The following is a 10,376-nucleotide window of genomic DNA, read 5'->3' on the forward strand; positions in this document are numbered from 1 at the left end:
AGAACAGGCAGACAGGAAGCAGAGGTACAAACAAACAAGAATGGGTGAATGGCTCCTGAGACTTGTGACATGACAGTAAAGGCAGTCATTTCAGGGCACAATGGAGGTGCAGGAACATTAAGGATAATTTGTTGTCAGTACCGTCAGGAGTGTGGTTTAGGAAAGTGAAAGGCTTTTAACATTGTATATGAGTGTATGGAATCAAATGTGGCTGCAAGGGCATCAGTTTCTCTGCACTGAATCTGTAGTTTTAAAAATGAAATATTCAACAAAATTGTATCAAAATGTTGCTTTATTTATATGTGCAGTCATCTGTACAACAATTCATATTAAAAAAATGATATAAGCAAGAACTGTACACCAGAGACGTCAACTCATAAGCAGATTTCAACCCCTTGGACTTGCAATAAGTTAGAATCTAAAGTGCCATTTGCAATTTGGAACAAAGATCTGCCTCCTTAAAAAAAATATGGCACCGAGGGTTTAGGGCCCTTTAACTGGCATAGTTCCTGTGGGAATTTTTAAATGTGGCATGAACATGCTTTCTACACTCCAGGCAGCGTTTTCCTTCTCTTCCCGGACAGATGGAAGCTTTGCTTGTTTAGGGAGTCAGTCGAACATCTTGGATCCGATGCTGAGGGATGTTGCCTTGCCGGATGAACGCAGCGTCGCCAGGGGTCTGATGGGTTTTCTTGCATTTTTGGAATGGAGTGCCGTTTTAATTTTTGATGTTAACCTTTTCCCCCTGCAGCAGCCAGAGGAGCGTTTGCGCCCTCAGATCTGCTCTGGTGTGGATCTGCCAGTCTGCTGGGCCATGTCACCCCCCTGCCTCTTTCTCCCCCTTGTCCAGATGAGGGGCTCATTCTCACTCTGTTCACATCTCTGCAAAGGAAGGAAGAATTTGTAAGCCAGGTACATGAATAAGAGAAAATGCAGCTAATAAACATAAACATGATGTTACTAGCTTCATAAAGATGTGTAGGATGGGGATTAGGATTAATTTTAGGCATTAATTCTCTTTGTGTCGGGACCTGATGAGATCAGTGGATTTATTGTGTATTCTTTCTGGGTTGTGAACAAACTCAGGGCCATGCATGTGTGGTTCATACAACTGCTCTAGTGCTGATAGTGGGATCGTGATGCTCATGTAGTCAAGTATGCTTTTATCACTAAAGGTCGTGTAGATAGCCCACCTGAGTCCCCAGACATGGCATTTACACACAAGAGGTGCTCAGAGATAAATGTGGTAATGGGGAGGTTGTAGTACAAGGTAAAAACAAAGTGGTACCAACAAAACACTGTGTGCTTCATTGTGCAATAAGCACTCTGTGTCTCCTCTGCCACTACACACTGCAGCCGGCTGCCTTGTCAGCTTAAGTGGAAAAGGAATAAAGAGAAGATTGAGTGATATGGGCTGTAATTCTCTTAAAGACTTACCTGCAAGTTCCTGGTCCAACATGTTGATAAAACTCTCGAGCTCCCTCGTGTCTCCCAGCTTGGCTGCAGACAGATGACAGAGAGAAATGGAATTTGAGAAACTATATTAGAGAAAGAAGAAAAAACAGCAGTGGAACATTTTTGTGGAGGAATACGGCTCAGTGCCATGGTATTTCCTTTGGAGCAGTTGCTGAAAACTAATCCAAGTCCCAGAATTACATATGAAGCAAACTGCTTTTGGACAGGCAAAAAAATGTTCAGCTTCTTTCCTACAAACCCAGGTAAAAGCTGATCATAAGCACGGAAAAAAACAAAAACTTGACTGCTTGATGCAGTCAAGCAGAATCTTTGTTGTAAACATCTTAAGGTATTTGGAGTAAACACTGACAGAGTGAATGCAACCTCTGGTCACCCTCTTGTTTTCATCTTTGAGCTTTTCACAGTAGTCGGTGTGTCTGCATGCAACAAAAACACACCCACTCTTGCTCATTTGCACACACCTGAGACACTTTTACCACTACATTACAGCACAAATAACCCCTGCAGGAGATTTTGGGGGGGCCGAGACGTCATAGTCACAGCAGCAAGGCTTTGTTGTGCAAAAACAAAAGAGCTCCCAGGCTAATGTAGAGAGTTTTTGTGTGGCTATGATAGTGATCAGAGGGAAGCGATAGCAATCACTGTAAGAACAAGGGGCTATCTGGATGGAGATGGAGCTGATGGGAGCCTCTAGTACCTTTCGGTGCCAGCGTGATGCCTGCTGTGTGAAGCTCCTCCTCGCTGGTGTTCAGACTGTTTCCCAAAGAAGCTTCACTGCCTGGGGGGACACAGAAGGGAGGAGGGGGAGACAGAGGGGGGTTGAGAGCAGATAACAAACAGAAGACAAGAAATGTAGCTAGAATGATCAATCACAAGTATGATGACAAATTTAACACAACGCAGGGATGCAAATAATGAATAACGTGAAGTAAAATGAAGGCAAACACATGTTCACTGTTAGTGACTCCCAGGTGTCATCTTTTTTAATGGTTTGCTTGTTGAAATGTTAGGGAGGTAAATACTTTCAATAATGACAACGCATAGGAACAGAAAAACCTCTTTTATCTCATAACCGTCGACAACTCGGCAACAACAAAAAAAGAGAAAAATCAGACAATTACAGAAGATAAGTTACCCACACTTGCAGTTCTTTCAGTACACAGTTACAATATTGTTGTGAGGAAAAACAGTGTACAGGGAGTGTCCTCTTGTACTGCTAATTTCATGCAAATTAAAAGTGTCAAGCTGCCGTTGTTTGGGCTGATAAAAGAGCTCAACCAGCACCCAGGGGGACTCCATAAATAATGTCTCCTTTCTCTCCCCTACACAAACATTATCTCTATAACAGTAACATCGTTTCAGGTTGACCATTAAGTCGTTCACCGTAGTCAGAGTCATCTACCCCGCTGTCGTCTGCCAGCCCTGTGCGGCTTTTGGCCTCCTGAAGAACCCGCTGGTACACGTGAGTTCTGCTGTGAGACGGGGCCTTCAGCTCCTCCACCACATCCTGGAACTCCTGCAGCAGCTCGTCCAGCTCCAGCTCGAAGTCTGTGGAAAATGTGACAGCAGTTGGAGAGAAATCACATTACTTCACTGAAGGAAAATGTTCAGATGGTCTTAAGTAATTTCAGAAAGCAGAGACAGAGGGGCCGTAAAATAGCATTTTCTAGCCCTGATTAAATGTAAGATGTTCACTTTTGACATAAAGCAACATATAATTAACAGCTCAAATATCTTAGAGTTTTCAAAATGTAAAAATATCTTCTGGGTGAAAAATTTGATTACATAAAAACTAAAAGCAAAAGGCTGCAGTTGGCGTTTATGTCAGTGGGTTGTATCCGATAAGTTGATGTGTGAATATAAAACTAACAGCCCATAAGGCATATAAAACATCTAACAGCCTGTAAAACAACTGGTCTGCAAACTGTGATAAACAAATATTGCATTTTAAGTCCAAGTTCTATGCTTTAGGCTGAGATGAAATATTTTCTTCAATAAAAGCATACTGCCATAAAACAGCAGATTGCAGCATGGGATGGACAGACTTCACTTTATCCACCATCTTTATCACACTATTTTTTTCAGGCTAACATGATGACAAAAAGTTCCTTTTGGTAAATATGAGGCAATAGATGCAAAAAAATTAACAGGATACAGCACAATTTAGGCACATACACACTGTTAAAAGATGTGTTGATAAAATGTTGGTGAAGGGGATGAAATATGTGAGAACAATGTCTGTACAAAGTATACAAATAAATATAGAACATGTGACAGATACTCATCTACTAAAAAAGTACAACTTCAATGTATCTATAAATAAAACAACAAATCAGAGAATAAAAAAAAGTTAGGTGAAAATCTTTGACAGCATCTGTCAAGTTTGTTGTTAGCTGCCTCTTCATCACAAGCTGGTTACAGGTCAGTGAATTATTATTTAAAAAGTGATGTTGGACTCACCTGTGTTTAAGTCTGAGGACATGATGAAGCAGTGAATAAGGCACCAACAGTCTGCTGTGTGTCTGAGTAAGTTCACAACAGTTTGAAGCTGACGAGCAGCACTGTAGTGTTTTATGCAAAGCTCTCCACATCCGTTCAGCAAGCGGACAGAAGCAGCCTATCATGTCGCAGAGAAACCTCAGAGTCTGCTGAAGCTGGAAAAAGTGGGCGGAAAGTTGAAAGGAAAACCATCACGCAAATGAGACACACTGAAATAAACCGTTACGTAACTCAGGTCGAGACTTTTCAGCGTTTCCCATGCTTTCAAATTAAAAAGGAGAGTGTGTGCGGACTCTTAAAGTTACTCGTTTAGTATTCATAAGGATGTTTTCTGTTTCTGGCACAGAGAGCTTGGTGCATTAAGATTTAACAGAGGACCTCGAAGAGTCACTCTGAGTTTGAATGGAACTTTATTTAAGTATAATAAACTGTGATGATGGTCGCACGAACGTGCTTCCTAAGAGGCTTGTCACACTGGGAATTGGTTGTCAAATTATCCTAAAATTATCTTTAAAAATTCATAACATTTTTTCTTAGTTAGTACATAATTTTCACATAAATTTCCTCCCCAATTCCAGTCCAAGTGAAGGAAATTTAGCTTATTCATAAAGCGCCCTTAAGTGTTCTGACGGAAGAACGGTCGCTATGTTACATATTAATACAGTCAATGTTAAAGGCCTATATATACGGCATCTGGTTACCCTGCTATAAAGTGTGCAGTACTCTGCTCTGTCAACAGGGGTCGCTAAAGTGCAATGTCAGTCTAATCCCTGTGGAACAGCTGTTCAACCCTGCAGCTCATATTATGTAATTTTCAAAGAAGTAGTGTTGCATGTTCACAGTGCGAAATTTTAAATAATAATAAAGTGAATATATCACGAGTACGTATAATGATGAAGCCTGTTCAGTCTGTTATAGTAATGGAGTTGATGCTCGTATGTGCAGAAGACTTGTATTGTACTGTCAAGGTCAATATTAACCTTTTTAATATATCAGGCAGATCATATTTCCCCATGTTTAAATCAAATTACCTAAATATACAACGTTATTTGGAGTATGAGTAATTAATCTAAGCACAGTTTACACTGGTGTTATTTTTAGAAACTCGATACGTGTGGTTTTAGAGGCCTCTGAAAAAATACAACAAAGACAACAGTACCAGATGATAAATCTGTGGGTGAACAATAATTCACATGCTGTCCAAAAAGATTATGAAGTTGCACAATAAACAGCTGACAGCAGGTGTGCTAATAAAAACAGGTGTGTATGCACATTAGGTATTTGCACATTAATCCTATCCAGTACAGTTTAGTGGAAAGGTATACATAAACCTCATGCTTACTCATTTGTTTTATCCTTTAGCATTGCATGAGTTGCCACAAAAACATGTGTTCCACTCATGCAGGTAAACCTGTTGTTCCCCTGGCTTCTCCTGTGTCACTCTGACACGCAAGGTAAGTGCTGTAGGAGGGGCATGTCATGAATTTTGCCTCAGCTATGCAGGTTTAGGTTGCAGCTTCTGTCCTTAGAGCTCACTTGCTACCGGGGATCTTGGGTAACATGTTTGAGGGCGATGGGCCATGGGACTCTTGATAATATGAACTGGGCTGGACTGCTACAGGTCAGTGGGTCAAAAGCAATGCAAGGATGATCAGTTCAGGTGGTGTCTGATTGCTGTCCCAGTGTTTCTGATTGAGTGAAAAGGCAACAAATGGACTTTAAACTAATTCTTTAATGTGCAATTTTAAGTGATGTAAATGAGCGGATAGAGCAGCTAAGAGTTTGGAGTCATATGGAAAATTATTCAGAGCATCTTAAAGATTAAAATAAAAACTGATGACTGTCAAATATTTATAAAAATGCTAAATATATGCAAATTATATTTCACTTTGTTATGCCAATTACATGCTTTGCTATTTGCTTGTTGTTTTTTTGTTGGTTGTATTGTGTATGAGAGTAATTGGTTGAAGATAAGCAAGAGGCCTCACATTACCTTCATTGTGCTGCTGCCTGCTTTTGCTAAAAGAGCTCACTGAGGCATGAAGTTTAAACCTTATCACCACCAGGGAAAACCTCTAGACTCTGTCAGTCTCAAGTGCAACAAAAAAAGAGTGCAAAATCATAACCTAGATCAAAACGGTGCTTTAACAAATGCTCACACTTTGTTTCTTCCTGTCAGAATCTGCTGCTTGTGCTTCATCTCTGGCAGATCACATGTGACTCTTCTGTCTGGTTTTCCGTCCCAGAGGAACGGGAGCCTGGTATTCTGGCCGGGTCGCTTAGTAAACACTTTCCACCTCCGTACCAGCTCCTGACCCAGGAGTATCTTTGGATGGACAAAAACACAGGGAATTTCTACACCACTGAGCAAAAGATGGATCGTGAGGCCCTGTGCCCCGAGGAGACGAAGACTGAGGAATGCATTATTTTACACAATGCTATTGTAGGGCCCTCAGGAGACCTTATTCAGTTCCCTGTGATCATAGAGGACATCAATGACAATGCACCTCATTTTGAAAATGGTGAAATACACCTGAGGGTGTCTGAGGATGTCACAGTGGGTACCAGTTTCTTACTGGATGACACAGCTCAGGACAGAGATGCCGGATATAACAGTGAGCTGCATTACCACCTGGATGATTCTGATGGAGCTTTCAGTTTAAAAGTGGAAGGCGATGGGTCTGTCATCATGCTGGTTGTGCAAACGGCTCTGGATAGGGAGACTCTGGACCTTTATCAGATGGCGCTGGTGGCATCTGACTGCGGCTCACACCCTTTAAGTGCTACAGCAACTTTAATAGTCACTGTGACAGATGTTAATGACAACTGTCCAAGCTTTAGCCCTGACAGCCCCCGCAATGTCACCATCCCTGGGGACACCCCGAAGAACACACTGGTTGCTCAGGTCAGAGCAACAGATCCAGATTCAGGCCTGAATGCTGCCATCATGTACTCCCTTAGTCCCAAAGTGTCTGAGCGGGCCAAGGAGCTCTTTAGCCTTGAAACCCTCACAGGGAACATCAGACTAACACAGGACCTCCAAAGTGACAACTCGGAGGAGCTTCTGCTGAAAGTGTTAGCGAGCAGCCGCCACTGCCCCCCAGCAGACAGTCAGGTAACTGTATCCGTGCTCCCTAAGGCGCACCAAGAGCTGACGATCAAGATCAGGTTCATAGCCGAGCATCAAAACCAAACTCTGGTGTTACAAGAGAACCAGCCCCCCACCGTCTTAGCTGTTTTAGAGCTGGAGGGTGACAGCAGCTTTAAAGGCTCATCTCTTTCCATTGAGAGCGAGGTGCCTTTCACTTTGAACCCGCAGAATGGTAAATATCTACTTTCCACATCAAAGCCCTTAGACTTTGAGATGAAAAGTGAACATCATATTTCTGTGGTAATGCACAAGAGATCAGCCAAAGGGTCTGTGATCGCTGCCTCCAGGCGTGTGATCAGGGTGATGGTGGCAGATGTCAATGATAATACTCCGCAATTCCTGCAGTCTCAGTATCAGCTGGAGGTGGAGGAAAACAACCAGCCTGGGATGTCACTGCTCCGGGTCTCGGCTTCAGATGCAGACAGCGGACACAATGGGAGGGTGACCTACAGGCTGGGCAAACACACACCCGCCATCTTTAACATTGACTCGGTGACAGGTCAACTGTCTGTGTCCGCCTCTCTGGATAGAGAGCAGCAGGGTGAGCACAAACTCACAGTGTTTGCACGAGATAGCGGCTCTCCTCCATTGGAGTCAGCGGCTACAGTATCCATTCTTGTTCTGGACCAGAATGACAATGCACCTGTGTTTCTCACCCCTCATTTTATCTTTTTCATCCCTGAGAATGTCCCACCATTCACCCAGGTGGGAGGTGTAGGGGTGACAGACCCAGATGAAGGAAAGAATGGGAACACAGAGTTGCATGTTGTTAACAGCAGTGGACCCTTTGTTGTGGATAACACCCAGGGGACACTACGCTCCACCACCAACTTGGACCGCGAGACACAGGACCGCTACGAACTCTACCTGCTGGCCAGTGATCACGGCCACCCGGTCACTTTGACATCCACTGCCAGGGTGACTATCTTTGTAGAGGACATCAATGACAACCAGCCTTTAGTGATTCTTCCCAGCAGCAACTTCTCATGCCTGACTGTATCTCCAGCAACCATCGCAGGCACCATGATTACAAAGATCTACGCCATTGATGAGGACTCAGGGCTAAATTCAGAGATTACGTACACTGTTGTGGCGCCGGAAACAGTTCAGAATGACTGCCCATTCCAGGTCGATTCAAGGTCTGGGAATATCACTGTGGAGCAACAACTTCTACAAAAAGACCTGGGAATGCATCATTTGTTCATTGTGGTTAGAGATGGGGGGAAACCAGCTCCACTTTACACCACTGTGTGGGTTAATCTGCTGGTTAATGACAGCACGGAGCCCTGCCATTTGGACAGAGCGCCCACTTGGACTGGAACACCTCACTTGGGTCAAACCCCTTCAAAGGCCCCTATCTGTGAGGCCAAGGACGCCACATCAGGTCAGTTGACTCTATTAGTAGGCCTGTGTATGATGCTTGCGTCCACATGTTTGCTGGTGGTGTCGGTTGTTTTGTACCTGAAACAGAGGAGAGGAAGTCTACAACAGAGGAAGAGGGGGCACGGCGAAGAGAATGAGATTCCACTCAGGCTCAAAAACAAATATTACTCTGAAGACTAACAGAATGAAGCGAGCAAAGTGTATAATCCTCACTCACACTGTTCCAAGGATGGTATCAGCCTCTGAATTAAAGATAGGAGTATTTGTGGAAGGCTTCTTGCATATTAATAATCATTACTGTTGAATTATTCTGATACAGTGTACCCAACATTTGTCAACAGTTATTCTGCAAAATTCTGTGGAAATAAAGTTGATCCATCAACGCTTAAGCGCCCCGTGATGCATACAATGTGATCTAATAACTTAAGTATTTGATGTTATCATAAGAGAGTTGTTTCGTGTGATAGACACAGGGAGTTTACACAGGTGCTGCGCACAGTATTGAAGCATAAAATATCAATGCATTTCAAAAATACCAGTTTTGTAGTTATCGTCTAGAAGGCTTATTCTCTGTGACCCCTGCAGCGAGAAGAAGATTGAGGTAATGGTCCACTAAGCTGATTGGGCCATACTCAAATTTCCCACTCTAAGAGATGGGGAGTCCAAAGTGTTTAGACACACAAAATGGTTTAATGTTCCTGCTGTGGGGAGGTGATGAAAGTCTCTCAAGAAGCAGCTCTGAGACAAACCACAGGAGGCAGAGATGTGCTGTGGACAGGTGAGAGGCGGCAGAGGGAAGGAACACTGCCGTCTCAAGTCACAGCTTCACACCTGTTATCCGATAGCGCCGCTTCTCACCCACAACCCTGGATGGCACCCAAAAGGCAGGGGGGGAGAAAGCTACTGTACAGCATAAAGTAACCCAACAGGTTTGTTTTTGTCATAGCAGATGTTCAGAGTTAAATCATACTGTGTTCAAAGAAATCTTTACAAAAGGAAGTTGCTCTCATGTGTTACCGATACATTAATATGCATGCAGGGGAACAATTGAGGTATTAAATCAGGTTAAGTGATGCATAAAATATGAATGAGTCAGGGTAAAATGTGTTTACAAATCTATTAACACACAGCTACTCTAAGAGGCCAGGCTAATTGTGTTAGCTTTCACAAAAGAACTCTTTTTTTTTTGTCTTTATATCATAAACTATTGAACAACCCTTTTAAGATACACCTGTGTTGGAGGAAAGAAGAGAGCCAGGAGCCAGAGCCTGTTAAACACAATGTACAACAATCTGGTTAGTGGAGAACACGGCTTGTACATCATAAGAGGTGTTTCTCCGAGGATTTTGGAGCTAGCGGCTGAAAAATGTAATAATCTAACATGGTTCTACTGTACTGTGAGGCTAAGTACATTAGCTGAGAGGGAATAAAGAGCTCCATAACAAAATTACATATTAAAGAAGGAAAGACAGATTCCATTAGATTAAAACATGGACAAATAAATATCAAAGCAGGCCTCTTTTAGTTCCAGAGGGACACTTATGACCTGGTTGACAATTTATCTAATTATCATCCAGACTGTATTTCAATGCATCATGTTAAGCTGTTTTTCCCCCCTCTAAAATGAGTGGTATAGAGGGATAAAACTCTTCATGTGCCTGCCAATGTACAAACGCTGTGGCAGGAGAAAGCCTGCCATCTGCTGGTCACAGGATAAAATGTGTCTCTTTTATTTGTGATGTTTTGGCCAGAGGGTGGAGATGAATCAGAGGACCATGTCTCACTCTGCCACAGTCAGGTCGACTGAGATCAGTGATGCTTCCCTGCTTCATTGCTGCTCGGCTGTGCTAACAGTGATGCTCATTTT

General features: G+C 43.0%; 2 protein-coding genes across 2 annotated transcripts; one reads left to right on the forward strand and one right to left on the reverse strand.

Moving 5' to 3' along the window:
- Window positions 1-274: 274 nt before the first annotated feature.
- On the reverse strand, window positions 275-4,247 carry si:dkey-27i16.2 (regulator of cell cycle RGCC). Its single transcript, XM_034689154.1, has 5 exons — window positions 3,937-4,247; window positions 2,860-3,024; window positions 2,174-2,254; window positions 1,438-1,500; window positions 275-882 (listed from the first exon to the last, which is right to left on the reverse strand). Exons 1-5 carry the CDS (start codon window positions 3,956-3,958, stop codon window positions 875-877), a joined length of 339 nt encoding a protein of 112 aa, XP_034545045.1. The 5' UTR covers window positions 3,959-4,247; the 3' UTR covers window positions 275-874.
- Window positions 4,248-5,374: 1,127 nt separating this feature from the next.
- Window positions 5,375-8,864, forward strand: pcdh20 (protocadherin 20). The gene is given in 4 exon segments (XM_034690350.1): window positions 5,375-5,380; window positions 5,430-5,528; window positions 5,531-5,596; window positions 6,155-8,864. Coding segments are annotated over 4 exon segments (2,706 nt in total). The 3' UTR covers window positions 8,690-8,864.
- Window positions 8,865-10,376: the final 1,512 nt, after the last annotated feature.

Source organism: Notolabrus celidotus, chromosome 8 (assembly GCF_009762535.1).
Source record: "Notolabrus celidotus isolate fNotCel1 chromosome 8, fNotCel1.pri, whole genome shotgun sequence".
NCBI lineage: Eukaryota > Metazoa > Chordata > Actinopteri > Labriformes > Labridae > Notolabrus > Notolabrus celidotus.